This window comes from Apodemus sylvaticus, chromosome 13 (genome assembly GCF_947179515.1).
Source record: "Apodemus sylvaticus chromosome 13, mApoSyl1.1, whole genome shotgun sequence".
Taxonomy (NCBI): domain Eukaryota; kingdom Metazoa; phylum Chordata; class Mammalia; order Rodentia; family Muridae; genus Apodemus; species Apodemus sylvaticus.
The window spans coordinates 23116713-23141639 of record NC_067484.1 but is presented as its reverse complement, the minus strand read 5'-3'; the positions used below and the strand labels follow the sequence as shown (position 1 = coordinate 23141639).

The following is a 24927-nucleotide window of genomic DNA, read 5'->3' as shown; positions in this document are numbered from 1 at the left end:
ATGCGTTAGCAGCATCCACGGATTCCTTATTCAACTGACTCTGCTTGCGGCTTGATATTTCCACATTAAGAATATTCTGCTAGGGATGGTGATGTATGCCTTTAATCTCTGCACTTAAGAGGCAGAGGCAAGTAGGTCTCCCGGAGTTCAAGGCCAGCCTAGTTTACATAGCAAGTCCTAGGACAGCCAGGGTTATGTAATAGGGACTCTGTCTCAGAACAAACAAAACAACAAAGAACAAAAACCAAAAAGGAAAATAATCTATTTGTCCCTCAGTATTTATGATTGGGGTTTGTGCATAGGACACCTTCACTCAAAGGTACAGATTCGCAGTGTCTTCTATTTAATGGCTTATTTATTTACATATATCTTAGCTCAGCAACTCCATAGATTTTTAAATCATCTCTCTATGACCTGTAATATCCATAATGTAGGTACCACATATATTGCTGTTATATTATTATATACACTTATAATATATACATTGTTGCTATTATGTATTGTTGTATACATTGTTATAATGCATTAATATATACATTGCTGTTATATTATTATATACACTGTTATAATATATACATTGTTGCTATTATGTATTGTATACATCGTTATAATGCATTACTATATACATTGCTGTTATAATTATTATTTGTGGAATGATGAGGATAAAATACAGAAACCATTTTTTTTTTTGAGAAAGTTTTTGATCTGCAATTGACTGAATCCATGGGGATGCCACCCGCAGATAGAGCAGGAAGGCTGTATTTGGAGTAACATTCTGGCTGTGCAAGAGGTCACTGTTGACTACAGAATGACACCTGCCGCTCACGCGGCAAGCATCAACAGCTCACAGTTAGTGTGCGCTCAATGCAGGGCTGTGTTGGATGGAGAAGACATAAGGTGAAGGAGCTGGCTCTCTTAGGAGAAAGCCACCCATGGGCGTACAAGAGTGCTCTCAGGGAGACACTGAGGGCCCAGAACCCCCCTGGGGGAAGGACCTGTGACATGAGAGAGGGAGGGACATGTTTGGCTCATGAGAGGGCCACCAAGGATGCCAAGGGCGCTGGGTGTAGGAGGTGGATGGTAAAGAGATGGACGCTTAACAGCTGCCTGGGAGAACCTGAATCCTGCCTACTAAGTGTACACCGCCTAGAGGCAGGAAGCCTTGTCCCTGCTGTGACCCCCATGGCCCCATGCAGACCCAGCACTATGCTTGGAAACATCTAGAAGGAAGAACTCTTTGTACTTCAGATGCCCTTGAGTCAAGCTAAGATCACCACTCTTCAGTTTTCTAAGCTTGAGAAAGTCTCAGCCACTTGAGGCCTCCGTTTTCTCATCTATTAAAATGGGTCTGATAACACAGACCCTCCCTGTACTCCTAGATTGTGGTGGAACCAAAAAGGAAAGAGGGGCAGGGAGAGCTTACACATAAGGGGAGCTATGGCCAAAGCACAGACTCAACTGGCTTCTTTAAATACACTGAGCACAATTTACTACCTTCTGGAGGAGCAGGATTTGGAGCACTGGCTGCAGTCTAGGTCTCAGCACAGCTCTGGGATCTCTGCTGAGAGGATGGAGCTGGGCCTGGCTACGCTGTGTCTGCCTCTCTATTCTCTGTCTCTGAACCTGTCAGACAACCAGCTGCCATTTTTCTCTATTCAGAGTGTATCTGTTGGTTCCCATTGCTAAGTCTGACAAATGGATAATAAGGTGTGATAAAGGTGTATGAGGTGTGTGTGTGTGTGTGTGTGTGTGTGTGTGTGTGAGAGAGAGAGAGAGAGAGAGAGAGAGAGAGAGAGAATACATGCCCTGAAGTCCTTGTGAAGGTCTGAGGACAGCTTTTGGAATCACTTCTGTGGGAAGGAACCTGGCATCAAACTTGTTTTGAGGCTTCACCAGCCACCTCTACCTTGTCAGCCCGGGTAGAGCATTTTAACCCTTTCTTGCCTGGAGTTTCCCAGCAAAACCCAAGAAAATTCTCTCCTTTGTGCACAGTGGTCTGTCCTGTAGATCTCATATACATCCCCAAGCCAAGGGGAGAGTCTCTGCAGTGGAGCAGAGGGGGCCCCAGGGGGTGAGTGCGGCCTGGAGGGGAGCTCCAGGGAAAGTGCACATGAGCTCGGGTATAGAAACACAGGTCAAGTGCTGTAACTCCAACAGCAAGAACAAAGAAGCTTTTGGAAAATATGACACTGCACCCCCCCCCAACTACACATACAATGCCCCCCCCAACACACACACAACGCCTCCTCCAACACACACAGACACACACAGACACACAGACACACAGACACACACACACACACACACACACAGACACACACACATCTTGGGGCCGGAGTTTTTCCATCAAAAGTAAAACTAACAATATGCTAATCACTTTTTATAGGTCTAGAGAAGGTCTTGGGAGTAGGTGTGTGTGTGTGTGTGTGTGTGTGTGTGCTGGGGGATTGGCAATGTGAGAAGGAACAGTAAGGTACATTGGGAGATTACAAAGACTCCAATTTCACACATTTGTCTAAAACGAGTCCTGGCTATGCACAACTGCTGTTTTGGAGGAAGCATGCGGGCCAGGGCTTATTGAAAACCTTCATTGCGGATGATGGGAATCAATTGTGATTGTTCAAAGAAACCCTTTGGGCTAAATGTGTCCATCTGGTGCTCCCCATCTGGAAAATGCATGCTTCAGGGAAGCTGTCTCTTCCGTCTGCATGCTGCCTGGGCATGTGTAGACTCTGATCTCCACGGGGCTTTGCTCCTTGGTCTCCCAGCCCAGAATCTGCAGCTTCAACCGAACTCTGCTCCCACCATGTCCCGCTCTCCACAGGTCCTGAGTATTCCATTCCATACAGGCGAATGTCACACAGGGACTTTAGGAAAGTCTCATTTTACAGAGCAGATGACACAAGAGGACCCAAGCTGGGTGGAAGGAAACCTTGCAGACCTTTAAATACGGGAGCTGAGAGGGCACAAGTGGAAGCCCGTTTGCAAAATGGGCAGTGCTTTTGTAACACGAGCAAAGACCCCAGCATTTAGCAATGTGGTTAAGTACAAAGCAGTGTACACCTAATCTGTTTAAACCAGGAGTCACATCTGAGAAGAGCTATTGTCCAAAAGTGTAAGGCTGCAAAGAGCACACGGTCGGCAAAGCTTTGGTACTAGTCTCGGGAGTGTACTGCTCTGGCTACACATGAGTTAAGCAGAAAGACTTTGCCTCAACCCCTGTTGCTAGAAATATCTCGCAAATGTCCTCATTCAATTTCCGGCCTTGGTACATAACACCCAGGGAACAGAATTTAATTTTCTATGACTGAATGGCTTCCTTCACTTGTAGGACTTTCTGAATTTCAGTTTATTATGGTACAAGCCCACAGGTAGGAACAGGGAACCTTAAATTACTTTTGGCAGCTTGGACTATGAATGTTCAGGCTAGAAACCAATTTGAGCTTGAAAGCCAAAGTCCAATAGAATTCCTGAAGAGACTGGCTTTTATTTTGCTGCCCTTTGCCTTTCTCCACGAAGCCAGCCCAGACTCTGCCATCTCCTTGGGCAAGTTACATTTTAGAGGATTAGGAACTGTACAAGATGGCTGCCATGTTGGCCTCTCTCTCTCCACCTCCTCTCTTCTCCCCCACACATCTCCTCTTCTGAGCTTCCTTTTCTAGAGGTCTCTATGGGAACGTGGCTGAGTTCAGAGATTTTTAGCTGGCTGTGACAGCCATGTGTCTGTGAACCAAGAGTTAATCAAAAGTCCCTGTTGTCTAACATTTTGCTGTTTGTGGATGCTTTTCTCCTGATCTGCTGGGGCTCTGGTAGCACTCACTAGGAGCATCAGACATCTGTCACAGAGATAGTAGTGGCCCACACAGAGCTTGGAGCTGAGGGGAACTGTCAGGAGCCACATTTAAGATGTGGCTTTAGCCACACTTTAAACCAGGCATCTTCCCTAAACATCATCTGAGAGTGGGAAGCACACAGAGCTAGTAATGGTTTCCTGGTTAAGACACCACAAACCAACCAACCAACCAACCAAACCAACCAACCAACCAACCAACCCAATCAACTAAACAACCCAGCCAGCCAAGTAACCAACCAACCCAACCAACCAACCAACCCAACCAACCAACCAACCAAACCAACCAAACCAACCAACCAACCCACCAACCCAACCAACCAACCAACCAACCAACCCAACCAACCAACCAACCAAACCAACCAAACCAACCAACCAACCAACCAAACCAACCAAACCAACCAACCAACCAACCCAACCAACCAACCAACCAACCAACCCAACCAACCAACCAACCCAACCAACCCACCCACCAACCAACTAACTAACTCAACCAACCCACCCACCCACCCCCAACCAACCAACCTAACAAAATCAACCAGCCAACCAAAAAAAAAAAAAAAAAAAAAAAAAAGAAAAAAAAGAAAAAAGAAAAAAAAGAAAGAAAAAGAGAAAAAAACAAGTAAAATAAATATTTCCAAAATGAAATCCTGTTTTCTTTTCCTTTTTTTCTTTCAATGCTGAGGGTAAAACCCAGGGCCCCAAGCATACTGTCCCACTAAGCAAGTCCTCAAGCTTCAACCTTTGTACTTTTAAGAACAGAATCAAGAAAATAAAACAACAAGCCACAGAACTCAGTTCAAGGAGATTTTAGAAATCATCTGATAAGAGTCTTGCATTTAGAATCCAAGAAGAGTCTCCAAGTTCAAAATTAATAATGGTATTAATAATGATATAACCCAATTAAAATAGGCAAAGATCTCAAGATAGAAAGGAGACCTGTAAAAGGTTGATCTGCACCTGAGAGGATGTATACTAAGGGAGACTCAGCACCATTAATGGTGGATAAAACTAATTCAAAGCCACAGGGACATCCTCCTCACACCTGCTGGAGGAGTAGTGAGAAAGGAAGGATACCTAAGGTCCCTGAGAGAACAAACCCTCACACCTTGCCTACTGGATACAATGTTGCGGCGGAATCTGCTATTACAGTTTCTCAGACAGAAACATGACCTAATAATGACACTTTACAAGACATGTCCATAGAAACTTGTACAGGAGTGAGTGCCCATGGTGGTAGTATTACTCATAATAGCCCCAACAGAAAAACCCAGATGTCCAGATGGGCTATGAGACAGCTATGAGGTAGACTATTGTTAGATGGCTTTACTGTCTTTATTTCTGAAATAAATTTCTAATATCTGCCTCTACCACTGAATAAATCCGGACAGCACTGTGCTGAGTGCCAGAAGCCAGACTCAAAAGATCAAAGGCCCATGTGTTACACATCCACATGAAATATCCAGCAGTAGATGGTGACTGCTTAGACTAAGAGATGATGGTGACTTAGGGAAGGAGGTGACAACTGGGTGGAACAGTTATTTGGGGGGGGGGTGGCAATGAAACATCCTAAAATAAATTCTGGCAATGGATGCACAGATGAATGATTCTAAAAGCCATTCAATTACACACGGCAGTGGGGAGTTGGACAGCATGGTTTACAGTTTAAAGACAGACATAAAGCACAGTCCTACTGAAAGGAAGACTCCAGCCGTGGCCTTCTCCCTTCCAGCTATGTGTCAGAGTAGGGAGTGCTGGGTCTCTCCATGGGAATCTATGTTCTGAGGCCCGGGTCTCAGGAACTTTCATGTGCAGAGATTGAAGTAGAGAAAGCAGTGTGTGCTGGAGGTTGTAGGGATTACCAATTCTGATAGGTCACTGCTGGTGTCTTTTCTCATTAGCTGGTCCAAAGCCTACCTATTATTAAGGGGTTTGGCTGTCACCCCATGTGTAAGCTTCGGACTAGAACCAGTCAAACCACAAAAGGATTAACATCTAAGGCCTTTCAAGGCACTCCCTATACACTGGATCTCAGAAACACAGCACTTCCTCATCTGTGCACTGTAACAAGTCACTCAAAGGCTCTCCCACTATCTCCTCTTCTTCACGCCTTGTACCTTAGAATAGAAACAGGGCCGTCACTCCATCCCCACTCCCCAGTTTACCATGAGTGGTGGAAAGTCTCATATCAAAGGCTCAATTAAGAATAACTGTTAAAAGCAGCCACTATTTATCGAGGACTTTCTAGAAGCCCCCCAAAGGCTGAGCACTTCACATATCATTTGATGTTTCTCTCATTTCCAGGGGGGCGGAGCCAGTCCCAGGCAGAAAGAGAAGCTTGCTAAGGGAAGAACCAGTCAACACCTGTTTACACCACAGAAGCTTCGCCTGCTTCCTGGCAGGGGGTGGTGGCAGTGCATCTAGTTCCCTCAGAGGCCAAAGCAGGGCTGCCACTCTGGGTGGGTAGGGGGTTAGGGCTTACACCCAGTGCATAGCTCAGCATAGGGGACAGGGTTGAGGGTTGGTTTCCTCAGACTCCTGGGCCAGAGACAGGGGCATGTGGCTGTTCTCTCTTGGTAGCTGAAGGATTCAGATTAAACATTCTCTTCATAATGAAGACAGTTTGAGTGAACTTCCTTTCGTGTCAAATTTCTGGAACTATCACTAGAAAAACTCACTCTCTTTTAACCAGGCGTATCTACCTCCTGTGATTTTAATATTTTAAAAGCATAATGAAAATGAAAAAAAAAGAGCCATCAATTTTCTGTCATTAGCATGTTGGAGTTTCTATTTGTAGTCTATTTTTTAAGATTATTTAAATATTTTTTGTTTGTGTCGGAGTGTGTGTCATATGCACGTAGGTGGCAGTGCCTGCCCAACACGGGTAGGGGAGCCACACGTAGGTCCTCTGGAAGAGCAGCCAGTGCTCTAACCACTGGCCCACCTCCCTAGCTCATGGAGTCCATTTTAATGTATATCTCTTCCTTATTTTCTCTCAGCTGCTGTCATCATGGCCTCTATATAGCTCTGTGAATGGCATGGTATTCGTGTGGAGGCCAGAAGGCAACTTTGTGAAACGGGTTTTCTCCTTCACTTTTACGGGGGGGCTTTAGGGATCTAACTGTGGTCTAGCCTGGGCCATCTTGCTGGCCACTCTGTTGTTGCCTTTTGAGTTCGTTATTACAGAAAGATTTTCTCTGTGACTGTAAACTCCTTAAACATTGAAAACAGTTTTCAAAGTCACGTGGGGGATACTCGTGATTTTGTGAAGTTTAGATAGTCACATATCAGATTTTCTTAAAATACTAATATCTGTCAATACCCGTGCTCTGTGTGCCTAGGAGTTAATGTGCTGCAGATGGCCAGGCACCTTATTTGACTCCAGGATGAGCTGAAGTTGTCCTCAGGTAGAGTGAAAGGATGGGGGAACAGTGCCCCCGAGTCTCACTAAAGCATTCAGCTCCATCTCCTACAACATCTTTGTGGAGGATTTTTTTAAATGTGGGTTAAATGATTATACAATGATGAGGCTGGATAACTGGTTGGTCAGCTTACAGGTCGGAGATGTCCGGTGGCCATGAGGCTGGGTTTCTGACCTAATCTCTTTATGCATATTTTAATTAGCCATAGAAGTGAAGTCCCAGAGACAGGTTTAAATATATTATGAAGCTGTAAAGGGCAAGATTGTATGATAGAACAAAGATCCAAAAAGCTCTCATCCTGTTGGACTATTTGTCTGAGCCAAGAAGAGGAACTCTACCAGGGACAAAGGAAAACGACTTGTGCATGAGCTTAAACCCAAAACCAAACACCAAATAACAAGAAACAAAAACCCAACCACATAAATTCAAAATAGACAATATAGAACTAACACAAATTAGCTGGCTATCAGCCCGATATGAGCCGGCAAGTGTGGTGTGTCATTTACAGAGAAGAGGTGTCACACCCATACCAATTCTGTGCTCATGAGGTCACATCCGGTCTTCTCTGCAAATGGACTTTAAGAAAGGCTCTGACAGGAAGAGGTGGTGAATGAGTGTGTAGCTAGGATAGTGTGGACTCTGGAGTGCAGTCAGCTGAACGCAGGTCCTCTGCCTGTTTCAATATATTGAGAGCCGAGTCTCACTTAGCACTGGCCAGTATAGGTATCAAAGCCTGAAAAGCACTGTGTACAGACAACGGGGGCTCCACACTGCGGGGGCTACAGACAGGATAGGATACAGGATGTTAAATATTTGAGAGCTGTGCTGAGGATGAGTTAGGCTTCGTCCTGAGACTCTGGAGACCCACACTCTGGTTAACAGAAAGCAGAGGCGTGGCTTGTGCATTCGACACATTGGACACATTTTATGGGTCAGATGCTGTGCTAAATGCTCCCAAAATGGTACGAATGAGAAGTGTTCTTAATCCAAGGACCCATTGGGTCAGTCTGGGAAGAGGCAGCAAATGAACTCAACAGGATATATAACTGCCTTGGGAAAGAGGAGGGCATGACTAACTCCTGGAGATGTAGGTGAATTGGGACGTTTGAGCAGAATCTGCCGGGGTAAATGGCAGCGTATGTGGGAGGGAAGGAATGTGTGTGTGGGCCCAGAGCTGTCACTGCTTGTGGCATCTTCTGGAGCAAGGTGACAAGTTGGTGGTAGCACACCAGGAGAGGTCGGTGACTGCAAATTATGCTCAAGATGAGCGCTGGCCCCGGAGCTCGGAGTGCTGGGATCCTGATTTAGACGGGAGCCATAAAAGTCAGAAAATTTATAGCAAAACGGTTCTCACCCTCAAAACACGCCGTTTCTTTCTATACCACTGTCCTCAACAGTGCAATGCAGCAGAGGCTGGATAGAGAGACCATGTTTCAGCTACTACTGAAGGTTAGACAGCAAGAGGAAATCGTGAAAGCAACTGGGGGGGGGGCATAGGGGGGACGGACATAGGATATACAGGGGACTCATGACACGAAGGGAAAAACGCCATCCCGGCTCTTCAGAAACAACAGCGATCAGAAGCAAAGAGAGGCTATTCTTAAAGACTGGAAAAAAAAAGTGTAAATCTTGAGTCCTGGGAACAGAAACTTTTAAAAATGAGAGTAAAATAAAGATACTTTATTCCAGCAATAAAGAATTTGCCACCTACCAGCCTGTATGCCACCAAATGCTCCTTAGAAGCCCCCACAGGCCACATGTTCCTAGACCCTGAGCTTTTGTGCTTGCCAGAGCAGCAGGCAGCTTAGACAGAGAGGAGAGCCCCAGGAGGGCGTTCATAGGACAGAGGGCCACTGGAAGGAGCTATGGATCCCTTTGAGCCACTTAATCAGTTTGCTCTCCAGGGGAGAATGCAGCCCTGGGCACACTCAAGCTGCCAACCTTAGCTTTGAGAAGGCAGTAGTGGTGTGTGGATGCCCTGTGCCATTTTAGCTTACTGGTTGGTGAAGAGCGGGTCCTCCCTCACTCCCTTGTCCAACTCTTTCATGCTTGCCAAGGGTGAATTGCTGGCAAGCATGGAAACCTCACCTCAGGACTCAGGAGAACTCTGTCCTGAGTGGTTGCTGCTTGGGATGAGGTGGCTGTTAGACTCAGCCCAGGAGCTCAGTGGGGTTGCTTCTCAGGAGAGCCTGCGTGTATTGGGGAGAAAAGGACAATATGAGGTATCGGATCGGCAAGGCCACCTTCCTGTAAACGCTGGGGGTGGGGGCACAGCTGCAAAAGCATCTCCTGCAGGAGGACCTAATTGAGGACTGCCTGAGAGACCAAGGATTGCTGGTGCAGACAATGCCAGCCAATCAGGAACTGCTGTTTAGAAGAGACGCTTTCTTGGGACCAATGAGGCATCGGGGTGGAGGGTATTAATGAAGCTTGCAGCAGAGTTCAGAGAGCTTGCTGGGGTGTTTCTCACCTGCTCTGGGAGTCTATGTTGTCCAGGGCACAGGCAACACACCTACTCCTGGTATTTGGAGCAAGGTCTCAAGAGCCAAGAAAATTGCTTTCCAAGTCTCCCCGAGTGTTCAGACACTTGACTCTTTAGTACAGCCTCGGTTCTAATCCCTTAGGTCATATTTTTCCTCTTTAAAACAGGATAGTCCATAGCCTTTTAAATACATCTTTTCAGCTCCACTGATTTGGAATAACATGTTCAACAGCTTAAGAAGAAAGTGACCCTCCCTGTTGGCTGGTCCTTCTGCAAGGTGGCCTTCTATAAGTCCGTTCATACCATGGGCTCTGTGGGTGTCTGAGTCACTCATGATATCAGTATGATGGAGGACCCCAGCCCTGTTTGGGGGGTCCTGGGCAGCTTCTCCTCCTCCCCATCCCCTCACCCCCTGCACTGTGGGCTTTGCTTTCTGCTAGCTAGAGACCATTCACTACTGAAACTTTCTTAGTGTTCTCCTGATCGCAAAGAGGATTTCAAAGGCACAGAAATAAGCATTCTTCCTCCTAGTTCAAGGAATTATGTAGAGAGGAGGACCCTTTCTGGGTGCCTTCTCAGGAAAGTGGCAGATGCCATCAAAGGCAGGTAGGACAGGAAAGGAGGCAACGTGACTGAAGCTGGTGGGACTCTGAAGGCAGCATCATCAGCTTTCTGAGTTGGCCTTGGCAGGGTATCCCAGGCTTTCGCCTGTGCTGAGGGACTCCTCTGGATCCTCGAATGAACCACGGCCTTGAACAAACTACAGCAAATTGCTGAGCCTTCAAAACACTCATTACTATCCAACTGTGAAACCAGTGTTTTGTTTCTTAAATAACATCTTAGTGAAGTAGCTTACACCAGAAAAGAAAAATTCATGCTTTCCAAATCTCTGACCATACCCCCTAACTGCTAAAATCATGCATAAACAATCAATGTTCCTTTGGTTTAGATCCCTGGTTTCTGGAACTTTGGCCAAGTGGTACCATGGGGAATAGGCGGCTTCTGAGGTAATGTAATTGAGGCTCCCCAAAGCTGTGCTGTGCCTCAGAGCCTCACCACGAGCAAGCCCTCCGTTTAAGGCACGTGCTTCACGGTCACCCACATGGTCTTCCCAGTGCTGGTGTGAGAACCACAGGGCTGAGCTTTCGGGAACATCACGAGCACTGACTTCCACTCCCAGGGAAGGAACCTTGTTTCTTTAGATCAATGAGAAAGATCATGAACATGATATTCCCTAGGGGCCTGTGGACCCACAGATGGATGGACCCGAGCTTCTGACTCAGTAGGTCTGAAGTGAGAACCAAGCATTAGCCTGTCTGAGTAGTTCTCGGGCATGGCTGATGCTGCTCCTTTGTAGCCGCGCTTAGAGACCCCCCCCCCCCCAAGCCAGTTAGATTTTTTAAGGAACTGTAGGGAGATAGGGAGATGAACTGAAACCATTCTGGTCAACAGTGAGGTAAGAAGATAATGGACCAGAGGTTTGGGGTTCGAAGTACCAACCTAGCAGGAAGCAGAGACTTGCTTGAGAGATCTAGAAGAAATGTAGGACCTTTTCTGCCCACATTCTCATGAGTCTATTGCTCTTTCTTTTTTGCCTGGCATTTTCCACCTGTACCCCATGGCAGCTGGGTCTGCAGGCAGTCTGCTAGGAGGACCTTGTGAAGCACATTCACTCAGACAACGAGGCTCTCAGTGAATGGACTGAGCCTTGCCTGCTCTCCAAGGAGTTAGTAACACAGACTTTATACAGGGCTCAGTGAAATCTTAAACATTTTTTCTTTCCTTTTGAGATCATCCATCTCCTAATATCATAAATTCAAGGAAAATATGCTGGATCATTCAGACACGGAACTAATAATCGGGTCTGTGGAAGAAGTGAACACATTCTCAAGAAAAGCCTCATGACTTATCTGGGCCAAGAGGGCAAGAGCGGGTCTGTACTTTCGCACGGGTAAACTGAGGCCTGGCATATCATGACATCTACTTGAACAAGTGGTTCTGTTAGTGACTTAGTCCCTGGTATGTCTGGAGGTATGTTGATATCCTCACTTTCAGCTGAGAGACAAGAATCCTAGGAGAGAAGCAGAAGGGAAACTGGATTGCACTCAGATGGGGGTGCAAACCTGTCATATACCTGAGCCAGAGGGATCCTGAGTTTGGGGCCAGAGTGAGATACATCTTGAGGTCCAGGCTAACCTCAGCTGCTTACTGATCAACCCCATAGAAAAACAGAAGCAGCAGCAGAACAGGAATAAGAATTGACAAGTGTGGTTTGTAAAAAACAAAACAAAACAACAAAACAAAACAAAAACTAGTGAACACAGTTCTAACCCTTGCGTAGTGCTCATTATATGGCCATGAGCAGGGCTCCTTCCTTTGCTGCTTACACCTGTGAGATGACAAGGGGGGCCATGGGGCTGAGTAAAGACCTCATACTCCAGGGTTCGACTATATAAGGAAAATGAACTGTCAGTCACTGAATATCTGTCATGATTTGAATCTGAAATGTTCCCTAGAGTGTCATGTTCTGGAAGCTTTTGGGGAGTCTGTGTAACCTTTTAGGAGGTGAGGCATGGCTGGCAGAAAGTCATTAGTTTTAACACTTTTAATTGTCATTTTAACCTAACCTAGAATCACCTGGGAAGAGAATTTTTTTTGGGGGGGGTTGGGTTTTTGGTTTTTTTGGGTTTTGGGTTTTTTTTCGAGACAGGGTTTCTCTGTGTAGCCCTGGCTGTCCAGGAACTCACTCTGTAGACCAGGCTGGCCTTGAACTTAGAAATCCGCCTGCCTCTGCCTCCCAAGTGCTGGGATTAAAGGCGTGTACCACCACCGCACGGCTGGGAAGAATTCTTAATGAGGGATTGTCTACATTGGGTTGACCTGTGGGGTTGCCTTAGTTAAGTTACTTGAAGGAAGACCCAGTCCACTGTGGGTGGAACCATTCCCTAGGCAAAGGGTTCTAAAGTGTGAGTTGGAATATTACACCGAGCACAAGCAAGCGAGCAAGCCTGCATCCGTCCATTCATTCTCTCTCCTCTCTGCTCGTGACTGTGGATGTTACTGAGCTGTTTTAAGTTCCTGCATCCTTGACCTCCCTGCTATCACGGAATGTCACCTGGGATTGTGAACTAAAACAAACCCTCTCCCTGCTAAGTTGCTTTTTGTCAGGGCGTTTTATCAGGGTAAGAGAAACGAAACCAGAACCCAGGTGGGGGTGGGTGTTTGAAGGTTTTACCACGCTGGCTCCTGTCCCGCTCTACCTTCTTCCTGATCCACAGTGATGTAAGGAGCTCCCTACCCTTCACTCTGCTGTCAACTCTGCCATATCTTCCCCACCATGATGGATTAAAGAGAACCCTCTACAAGCAGAAGTCAAAATGAACTTTTCTTCCAAGAGGGTTCTTTTTTCCCCCTAGATACTTTGGTCACAGAGATACACAAGTCACTAATCCAACGATACAGGTGCCAGTGTTCCCTCAGCCCCCCAGAGTCGTCCTCATTGTCACCTGTGCCATCCCCTGCCTGTGTGTAACAGAAACTTTACTGTCCCCTGGGCCAGGCCAAGGCCAAGATCCCTAGACGTGGTGTGGTGGACCCGGAGGGCTCTTGAGTTTGTCTTGGAGCTGTTTTGATTTAGGTGCTCATTAGAGAAGAGAGGGCAATTCCTTTGGCATGTCCTCTAGACCAGCAAAGTGGGTACCTGCCCTAGGAAGGTCCTGTAGCAGATAAAGGCCACAGGACTGAAGAGGAAATGCCATCTGCCCGAGACAAAAATGGAAGAGTGAGGAACAGATGCTACACACTGCCAAGTGGGTCAAGTACAGCCAAGAGGTCCCTGGTGAGAGCACTCTGGCTCTCGACTGGATCAGTATGTGGAAAAGGGTATATTTTAATGAATTCCACGTAAATAATGACCCTCGTCAAGAGAGATTAAGTGTCCACAGAGCACATGGCTTGCAGACACCACAATCCTCCAAGCACACTGGCATGTGCAGTTGCACATAGTAGGTGCACACATCTGACCCCACCTATTGTCTGAAAAGTGTAGAGTTCTTTTTCCGAGTTATACTTTCTAGCTATGGAACCCACAAACATATTAGCTTCCTATCTACAAGGTTCTGATAGATCACTGCCCTTCCATATGTCTAGTTCAAGCAACAAAATCAAGGTTGCACCGTAACTAATACAATTCCATGGAAGAGACCATCCCTCAAAAAGCATGGTTTTCTGTGGCCAGACAGAAATACCCACAAGACAGAGTGGAGAGCAGTCAATACTAGAAGAGACGGAAGGTTCGGGAAACTCAGAGGCAGTCCCACACAGAATCTGGTGCACTTCGGAAAGAAGAGTCCTCACCCAGACTGAGAGAGGCCCCAGTTCCTCACAGTCCTCCTGCCAGTCAGCCCTGGAAGCCACACGCTTTCTCACAAAGCCACTTCTCTGGGTTGTCAAATGGCCCATTTGCCCTAAGTGCCTCATGGCATTATGAGGATTAAGTGAGAACTGATTTAAATGCACATTGGATAAATAAAAGCACCGAGTATGAAGCCTTTCATCAGCTCCGGAGGGAGAGGAGGGCCGCAAGCTAAGAGCAGAAAGTGAACAGGGCCAAAGGTGGCCGTGGGTGGTCCCTGGCAAACCCAGGGTGGCCAGGTTCATGTGAACACACACCAGGGTAAGCCTTATATAATGTGCCCTCCCCACGCCCCTCAATGTAAAGAGAGCCCAAGAGATGGAATGAGAACACGTGAATTCCAGGCATGGGGAGAATCACGGTCCCCCTAAGGAGTGGCAGGAACAGCGTCTAGAGGAGGAGCCGAGTCACATGAGCCTTGTTCTTCTCCAGCCCCGCCCCCGCACTGTGCTGGGGCTCTGCGGTGCTCAGTGATGTCGTTTTCAACCACTTTTCAAGGCATTCTACATTCACGGCTGATTTTGACTCTTATCTGCAAGCCAGAGAGGCAGGCAGGGGACAGCTCTGTCACCTGAGGGGAACCTAAGGTTCCAGGGGTGAGTGATCTTTGTCCAAATTAGCGCCATCAACAGGGAGTCCATCTCCTCCACTCCCCGCCCTATGGGGTTGCTCCTACCATGCTGACTTGTTGCAAGACTTGTTTTCAACAGCTGGGACAGATGGCACAGGACTGCAGTCCCAACACTAAGGAGGCCAAAGCATGATGGAGTTTCAGGCCAGCCTGGGCTACAGAGCTGGACCTGTTTCAAACAAAATAAAACTGCTACCATGGTGAATCTTCACCACAAGGAGCCAGCCATCTTCCCGGCTGTACTGAAGGGTACAGTACATCTCTAAGCTCCCTCCCTGTGACTACCTCACCAGATGGTAGTTCTCAAGAGTACTGGTTTACTACAGTTAAGAGGGAGGTGAGCGACAACTCAATGGTTTCAGAGGACCTGGGTTCGATTCCCAGCACCCACACAGCAGCTCACAACCATCCGTTAGCCCCAGCTTCAGGGGATCTGAAGCCCTCTTCTGGTCTCCTCCAGGCACCAAGTACCAGATAGACACACACACACACACACACACACACACACACACACGGCGTACAGACCATGCAGGCAAACGCTTACACACATAAAATAAAAATAAAACTTTAAAGAAGAGAATGCTTTTGTGGGGATTGGAAAGATGGCTTAGTGGTTAAGAGCACTGCACTGGCTGCTTTTGCAAAGGTCCTGGGTTCAATTCCCACTTGGCAGCTCACAACTGTCTATAACTCCAGTTCCAGGGGGATCTGACTCCCTTACATAGTCACACATACAAGCAAAACACCAATGCACATGAAATTAACAGTAACTCATAAGGAAGAAAAGAATGTTTGAGAGGGTTTCTATGTATTCCAAATAGAAATGTTGTAGAGTCTCTGGATCTTTTTGCCAAATAAGAACCAATTGAAGTTAAAAAAAACATTGGTTCAATGACTGGACATCATAGCTCCTTAGAAAGGAGCTATGTTTGTTTGTTTGTTTGTTTGTTTGATTGATTGATTGATTAATTGATTGATTGATTTGCCATGGCTTCTTGCCTACAGACTCGGCTGTCAATCTTGACAGACGAGGCTGTAGGAGTCGGGGTAGAGGGGAAGCACATGGTTAAGACAGCAAAGTAATCCGTGGTACTGAGAAGAAGCCAGAGTCAGTGAGGCTGCTGTGAGGTATGAGATTGGTGCAGGAGCTTGAGGTCCGGCCAGTGAGGGTGATCAGGGACTTGTGCCTGTTATGTCTTCCCACTGCACATGGGAGAGGAACAGGAGGGCCCTGGAGAGGAAGAGTCGAGCCGTGTTCAAGGTCAGAGTCACTCATATTCCCTGGCCCGCTCTTACCCTTGGCTATGAACATTTAGTGGCGTACCTGCTTCCTAGGGGGCGTTATGTTCTAATAAAAAATATCAAGGAGTAAAGGTTTTGTCGGGAGACCGGCTGTTGCAGGGTGCCTGGTTAAAGTGCTTACATGGAGGCAATCAGGCACCCTGCAATGGCAGCATGTCTGGCAGAAGACGGAAGAGAAAGTCAGAGACCGTGCTGTTCCCGAAGAGACAGCCAGTCAGGAGGGAGGAGACCTAGGCCTTGGAAATAAATGGTGGTGACTTGTGCAGTTGATATGATTCCGTGATGTACATGGGCAATTTGAACAGAACTGACCTCAACTGTGGCTTCCCTAGTGCACTGAGGGGAAGGGTATTAGCTCACTCTTGGCTGACTGATGGAAAGGAACCCAGCATGGTCCAGCCCTGGGGAGGGGAGCAGGTGAGACAAACCAGAGCATAGTGTTCCCAGTGTGGGGAGTCTTCTGGGGTCTCCTGTGCACTGAGAGTGCTGCTGCTGCTGCTGCTGCTGCTGCAGTCACCCAGCATCAGCAGATGCAAACGAAAAATCCACCAACCACATAGAGCTTGGGGCTAAAAGAAGCTTCCTACTTGTTGTTTAATCGGACCTGTCACCCGTGCAGCCCAGAGTTACTGGCCACAGTCATATTCCTCCACCCCAACAATGTCTCAGGCCCTGGATCTTTCTGCCTCCTCTAACACTCGTAGCAGTCTCCTGATCACAGCAGAGACAGACAAGCCCTCTGGAACACTGCGTGCCCCCCTTGAGGATCTCACAGGTCACTAGTAGCAGCCGCCTTTCCGGGCAGACATACCTTGTGTGAATAATGCTGGTCCACGATTCTTGCCAACCCGAAATCCCCAATCTTCAGCACAAGATCCTCCGTGCTGATGAAAATGTTGGCGGGCTTCAGGTCCCGGTGCAGCACGTTGGCGGAGTGGATGTACTTGAGCCCGCGGAGTAGCTGGTACATGAAGAGCTTGGCGTGCTCCTCAGTCAGGGTACCCTGCTCTAGCAGGCACGCCAGGTCGGTCTCCATGTACTCTTGGACGATATAGGCCACGCTGAACTTGAAGAGCTCGCCCTGCAGATCGCTACCCTTGGGTCCTAGTACCTCGTACACTTTGACAATGTTGTCGTGGTCCAGGCGCCGGATGATTTTGATCTCCCGGAGCGCGTGCTTCATGCTCCGGGCATCACTCAGAACGATCTTCTTCACGGCTACCTTCCGGCAAGCCCTGCTGTCTGTAGCCGACAGCACCAGCCCGTTAACCCCGAAGCCTAGGGGTTGGAAGTCAACGAAGCGCCCACCAAGGTCATACCCGTAGACACTGGCAATGCAGTCGCCCTTCTCAGCCATTGTTGCCTCAGTGGTCTGGGGCCGACTGTGAAATGCAGGGGCAGTCAGGAAAGGCTAAGTTCCAGCTGGTGGCTTCCCCAGCATACCTCATTCTGTCAAATCTCACAACCGAGGGATGCTTTTGCTCCTGGTGAGGTCGCTGCTGCCAGCTGTCGGGACAGGAAGAGCTGTGAGTCCTTGCTCACCGACCTGTTTAGCTGGATGCTGCAGAGGTTCTTACCTGCACTCGGAGGGTTTGCCACCAACTCCTGTGCTTCAAGAACCCTCTTAGATGATTAAAATGGTTCATGCTTCTTCTGGATCCCGCATTATTAGAAGGAATAGCTGGTATCGTTATCTTCTGTCTCCAAGGATCTCAGAGTATAAAGTATTCGGTAATTTTGAATCCTTCTGTGTGGCTCAAGTGCAGGAGCTGCTTGCTGAGCTGTTGTTGTTTTACTTAAGTGTTCCCAGAGCTTAATCGGATCACAGCCTCCCTCTGTGCCCTGAGCAGCAAGAGGGGATCCAGTTAATGGAGTCTAGACGATTCTAGGGGCTTCTTTTCATTTCCGCTAGTTTATCTTTCTACAAGTTTCATTTGGATGCCAAAACCTCAACCAGTCTGGTGAGTAGAGAGCTAGCTGGGCAAAGCCACACTCTCTCACGAGCTCTGCAGGTACATCTGCTGTCCCAAGTCCAGAAAGAACAACTCAACGGCCAGGCCGGGACCCTCCAGAGGCTTCAGATGAGAGGACATCCTCTCTCGCCCACTTGTCTGCAGCACCTCGACAGAGATGCTCAGCCAGACGCCTCAGGGCTGCAGGAATGTAGCATCTTTCAGACAGTCAGTCCCCTTTCCTGTCAAAGAAACAACATTGGGTAAATTTCCACCCTCCGGCTCTGACACCTTCCCACTCGAGTCTTTTGTTAACTAGCCCAAGTGTTATTTGATCTGTCCAGCCAGCTGAACCGCTGCTTGCTCAGGGGATTCCAGCTATGCTGCCTAGCTTCCCTCACGCTGTGTGCAGCAGTGCCCTGGCAGAGGTGGAAGATGGATGATTTGATAAGCCCATCAGACAGTGCCTGCGTTTTCATGTCAGTGTCTGTCCCCCCTACGCCCCAGGGCTAACACGTGCAGATTGGGGGTGGGAGTCATCCCTTTTGACCTTTGCAAAATTAATCTGTTATGCTTTGCACGTGGAAACACACACACACACACACACACATACCAGCACTAGCTAGGAAGGCTGAGAGTCAAGAGGAACTAGCTACAGATGAAAATGAAGACTCTGGAATCTTGTTTTCTCCATGAGGGTCCCTTCCTTATTTTGCAAACACCTTTGAATACTTTAAGAAAAAAATTCACCTCAGACTGAGATGGCATTTGTAGTCTTTGTTTTCCTCATAGGTGGCAGATACACACATACAGAATTACCGGAAAACTCTCCTGTCATTTACAGGAAAGGAGCCATCTACCCAAAAGCCAATGCTATACCCAGGACCAGCATGGCAAGCCTTAGCCTTTTTACGTCAGAGCCACTGGGGATCTAACTGTTTAAAGCAGTTGGCCACATCCGTATTTGACTGTTCTCTTTTGATGACTGCTAACTCAAATTGCAGGTATAGGATATTAGGTGGTAAGCAGAAACCCTCCAAATCCCACTGTCAACTCAGAACTCTGAAGTAAGGCAACACGGTGACTTCAAGAGTGTGGCATGTTTCCCAAGTGTACAAAGTTCACGGCTGCACAGAGAGAGAACTTTGTACCCAGCACAGAGGGAATCTGGCCAGGCTCCTTAATTCTTAATTCCCAGCCCATCTATCTGATCTCGTCAAAATGCAGAGCCCCATTGAGTCCATGTTTCCATCTGGACTCTGTATGACTCTACAGATAATAAATGAAGCAAAGCCACCATGAGCGTAATGCTTTGAAATTGTAGTACATGTGTGTGAGTGTGTGCGAGTGAGTATGTGTGCACAAGTGAATGTGTATATATGTGTATGAGTGTGTGAGGGTGTTTGAGTGTTTATGAGTGTGTGTTCGAGTGAATGTGAACGAGTGTGTATGTGCATGTGGATGTGGATGTTTATGAGTGTGTGAGTGTGTATGTGAGTATGCAAGTGAATGTGTGGGAGTGTGTCAATGTGTGTGTGTGTTTATGAGTGTGTGCGTGTGAGAACACGAGTATGTGGATGCATGTGAGTGTATGTGAATGTATGTGTGTATTTATGAGTGTGTGACAGTGTGTATGTGCTCACATGTGAATGTGTGTAAATGTAAATGTGTATGTATAAGAGTGAGTGTGTGTGTGTGGGCATACAAATGATCAATTGTACCGCACTGAGGGCTGTGCACCCAGGCACATGTCTGTACATGAGGAAGCTCTAAGTTGCTCCCAGCCAGCTTCTCTGCCTTATTCTCTGAGACATGGTCTCTCACTGTTCCCGGAACCCCCTGATTTGGCTGGACTGGCTAGCCAGCAGGCCCTGGGGAGCCTGACTCTCTTCCCCTGGCTCTGGGAAGCTGAACTTAGGTTCCCATGTGTGGCATTATCAAATGTGCCATCTCCTGAGTTGTGCCACTGCCCCCTGCCCTGTGCCTTCTGAGGATTTCTGAACACGGAAATTGCCAAGGCTCTGGAATAAAGCAAGTGTTCGGCTCTACAGATGTCAGCTGTCATGAGATGGTCTGACTCTTGATAGCCTGTCAAATTTACAGCAGTTACCCTCTGAAGCTTTTATTGGGCCCAGAGGTCAAACAATCATAGACTTAACAAAACTTCAGACTTGGCAATAGTCTTGAGTGAACAGGTCCCATTGTCCATACTACAGGCAGTACTGTCCTCCTAGGCGCATGTGACTAAGAGTCAATATCAGCCTTTATTGGGTTGGGTCAGGCTTCTAAGTATTCTATGAACCAACTCCATTAGTGACTGACACCTGCCGCCTATGTCCCTAAGTGCTAAGAGCCTGCCCTCTGAGGCTGCTTCTGACCCAAGTTCTCACTTCTCAGGTGAAGGACACTGTGAGTGCTAGCTTAGTGGTGCTAGCACAGAGAGACACTGGGCCTGAGCCATTTAGGGAGGGTTCTGAGACACACACAGCGTCACAGTCTGTATGCAGTAAAGTCCTCGTAGACATCTAACTCAGGGAACTCAACCTTCATCGACGCATAGGTGTGTGTGTGTGTGTGTATGTACGCACGCATGCACACATGCATGGCTCACTCTGGCAGCCTGACCAGACGACGACTCCACCTGAGCTGGAGTTTCCTGCAGTTCCTGGGTCCTGGTCCCCAAAGGTACTGCAGAGGGAGCTAATTACGTAGATCTCTCGTTGAGGAGAGAAGCCTCCTCTTCCCAGCTCCTGCTGGGCGGTAAACAGAGATTGAAATGTCTCAAAGGAAGAGTTGTTGGCATTGGAGCTGCAGTGCAGACAATCTGTGAATAATTAAGGACTTCATTTATTTTTAAAGCCTTTCCTCTTCCTGCCCACTGTGGGAGGGGCTATCTTCCTTGTGCCTGTGAGCTGGGCTAGAGGATGCAGGGAACATGTCACCTTGGGGAAGCTCTGCTCCACCAGCACCATCTTCCTCCTGGGTGTCTCAATGGGCCTTCTTAATGCTCGCCCTGCTTCTTCAATGGTGCCGTGCCTCTCAGATCCTTTACTGTGGAAGAGTGTGTCCCCATATTCAGCCTTTTTCCCGGATGGTGGGCTGTTTCTCCTTGTGTATGAGAGCAAGTCTCATAGGTTCTTCCTACCACGACCCCTAACCATGCAGAGCTTGAACGCTGACCTCCTTGGAATCATCTGTCACTCCAGTACTAACTACCTCTATGAAGTTCAACAGCCTATGCAGGTGGCCTTCATCCAAGCATTCTGCTGTCCCCACCTGTGTTGCCTGCTACACGGCTGTTCCCAAACTGCTTCTTTTTAGACAGTTCCTTTCTCTAGTTCCTCTGCAACATCTACCGCAAACCTACTTTCTTTTCCCACAGGCTGCTGACCATGAAGCAGCCTTTCCAACAGGTCTCAGATCACTTCTAGCATGATAGATGCAGAAGCAGCCCTATTCACCCCCCCACAGAACGGCCGACGACACTCAGACAGGACCCTGGGTAGTGGAGTGGGTTCAGCAGCAGAGAGAGGTCACCTCCAAGAGGAGGCAGCAGCCCAGAGCTGCTCAGAATCCCAGATATGACTTCAAACTAAGGACTTGGCATTCACTGTAGGAGGACAGAAAGGTTAACCTATTCAGCTGCGCTCAGATGACAGGCACCAAGACGAATGTGTGGAGGTCCCCAGGGGCAGCACAGTTTCCCGCAGTTTCATAGCAAACACCGTGATAAACACAGAAATAAAAACAGCTAGCCTAGGCCCCCCCAAGCGTGGAACCCCGGTTTCAGTGAGTTTCTCATGGACAGCTTTGCAGAACTCCGGTGAGTTATTCTCTCACTCCGAAGCCTTTTAACAGATGGAGGCAAACCAGAGGTGAGGTGGCATATGCCACCTGTCCCATTCTGGGATCCCTGGGGCTCTGGTTTACAAATTGGCTTTGGAAAAATCTAAATTTAGATTCACCCCTCTGTCTGCTCAGCGCCTCGCAAACCTCACGCTGTTGATTTCAGCAGGAACAGTCTCCAGTGAGCCGTTGACATTTCTCCGCTCCTGTCTCCTTCCTTCTCCCAGACACCCCAAAACACCTGCAGGCAATTCTTGGATGGCGCTGTAGGCTGCACAGTGTCAGGTGAAACCATTTACGCCACACTTGGGGCCTGACTGAGTCCAAGGTTCGTGAGTGAAGATCAGTAAGCCATTTCTACAAAGGGCCAAAATCATGTTTTTGTTGTGGTCAGTCTTCCCTTCAGGCGAGCTGACTACTCTTCACAGAGGTTCTGCCCAGTGTCACTTCTAGCTGACACTGACTACCTACCCAGGCCACTATTGCCTCCTGTGTATGAATAGTAGCCACTTCTGGTTCAGTCAGGGAGAAGCTGTCTCTAACCCAGGCATCCCGGTCTCAGTACTATGGACATTTGGGTCCATGTCATCGTCAACAAGTCCCCTCCTGAACACTGGCCTCTGTCCACTCCATACCAGTAATATTCTGCAGTGTCTCCAGACACTGACCATCAAAGTCAGCTCAGTTGAGTTGCTGGTCTACTGGGAAATTTCTCCAGAGACAGGTTAGCATTGCAGAGGTCAGCCAGTACCTGACTCAGTGTCTCCCACAGGGTTGTCAGTCGTGCTTTCTGACAAGCCTGGAGTCACGTGAAGGCTAGCTAAATTAGTCTCTACCAGCATCACCAATGCTATCTACATGGGTCTTACTCAGGGTAGGCAGTCCACTCCTTGTTTTGTGGGACAATTATTATTACTGTGTGTATGTGTACATAGTGTCATGTGACTGCGGGCACAGTTGTGTCATGGCATACCTCTGAAGGCCAGACAACTTTGTGGAGTTAATTCTCCCTGTCCGCCTTTATGTGGAATATGCAGACTGGACGCAGGTTGTCAGATGTGTATAGCAAGTCCCTTTAGCCACTGAGCCTTCGTACCTGCCCTGTAGCTAAGGTTAATCCAGTCACGTGCGAATGGTACTCCTCAGTTACCTCACACAGTCCCTAAAGTCCTAGAGGGCAACTGTACTTCTCAAACCTAAACCCACTGAGAACCCTGAGTCTAAAAAGATGTCATCTGAAGGCAGAAATTGACACTGGGTGATCACAGGATCAATTCCTGAAAAATAAGCTTTATGGGGGAAAAAAAAACTTCCTCCCCAAGGTGCAAGAAACACTACCTCCTATCTGAGGACACAATAGTAGAAGAATCAATGTTGGCGTAATTGATGTAATGTTGATCTGAGATGCTGTGGAGAAAAGCTGGAAGAACAAAGCCAGCTCACTAAAGTGGCAGATGAACGGCGGCACTCTTTGACAGCCGTGAGTAGTTGAGCCGCTACTCAGCTCCAGCCTTTGTATCAAGAGATGGTCAAGTCCACTATTAATCCACTCTAATGGCGGACATCTAGTGTCCCTGGGGCACCGCCATACTACCTACCATGGGCTGCAGTTTCCTTATCAAGTTCCCTTAAGAACGTGCCCTTGGAGGCTAGAGAGATGGCTCAGTGGTGAAGAGCACTGGCTGTTCTTCCAGAGGTCCTGAGTTCAATTCCCAGCAACCACACGGTGGCTCACAACCATCTGTAATGGGATCAGATGCCTTCTTCTGGCATGCAAGTGTACATGTGATAGGATTCTCATATACATAAAAAATAAATAAAATTTAAAAAGGACATACTTCTGGGGACCCTGAGAAAGGAGATGAAGAGCCCTGCTGTCCTCTCTCCAAGTAGGAGTTAATAAAGCAACAGAGGAAGTTAAGAAAATGATTTGCATGAGGAATATCAGAGCTGTGGTGGATGGAGGTGACCTTCCACAAAAGAACAAACTGGAGCCTGCAGGCTTTGCTTACTTCTATTTTATTAATTAGTTAATTAATTAAAAAAAATTTTTTTTTTTTTGGTTTTTCGAGACAGGGTTTCTCTGTGTAGCCCCGGCTGTCCTGGAACTCACTCTGTAGACCAGGCTGGCCTCGAACTCAGAAATCCGCCTGCCTCTGCCTCCCAAGTGCTGGGATTACAGGCGTGCACCACCACCGCCCGGCCAATTAATTATTATTACTATTATTATTAAATAATAGTAGTGGTTAAGTTTTTGGTTTTGCTTTTTTTTTTTTTTTTTTTTTTTTTGAGACAGAGTCTCACTATGTGGCTCTGGCTGTCCTGGAACTTACTAGGTAGACTAGACTGGCTTCGAACTCATAGTGCTGAGATTAAAGGTGTGTGACATCAGGCCTGGCTTTACTTCCTTTCTAGAACATTGTATAACCGTCCAGGAGAACAAAGACCTCCCAGGATTTTCTACACACTGAAATAGCAGTGAGAGAAATGCTGGTTCTTCATGGAAGATCCAGTCCCAACCTGGAGAAGCCGAGGAAAGGGGACAATCTGGGTTCTCTTGTATGAAGTGTGGATGCTTATTTCCATGGAAACAGTGCTGGCTGTGCAGGGACACCTGCCCAGCCTGAGACTGGGAATATGGCTTGTCAGGGAGGTGGGGTGTGTTGCAATGGTTCAATTCTGACTTTTGACAACTCCTGCATTTAACTTCTGTAACTTAAAGGCAAACTCCCGGCTTCCTCGCTATGAAGAAGGAGATTAAGGAGACTGGAAACTCGAGTTACTTTCTTTGGGAGGACGAGGGATGACATGGGGGTCTTATGATGGGGTCCAAGCTGTCCTTGAACACATAATCCTCTGACTTTCAGCTTGAGTGTGTGAGGTACAGGCCGCCGTGACCAGCTGAAGATGGTAGCTTCCTTCAGAGTCTAACTCAGCACATGGTGACTTTGGCAGCTAGTAGGTGAGGCCTGCCTGTGGCTGCTGTGGTTGGGCTACATTTGGAAAGGAAACCAGAACATCCAGGTGC

General features: G+C 47.7%; 1 protein-coding gene across 1 annotated transcript in view; it reads right to left on the bottom strand.

Moving 5' to 3' along the window:
- Positions 1-17557, bottom strand: part of Mapk4 (mitogen-activated protein kinase 4) — a 46448-nt gene extending 28891 nt beyond the window's left edge. The window contains exon 1 of the mRNA XM_052155734.1: positions 16913-17557. Within this exon, the coding sequence (XP_052011694.1) occupies positions 16913-17458 (546 nt within the window). The 5' untranslated portion in view covers positions 17459-17557. The remainder of the gene's footprint in view (positions 1-16912) is intronic.
- Between the last annotated feature and the right edge of the window lie 7370 nt (positions 17558-24927).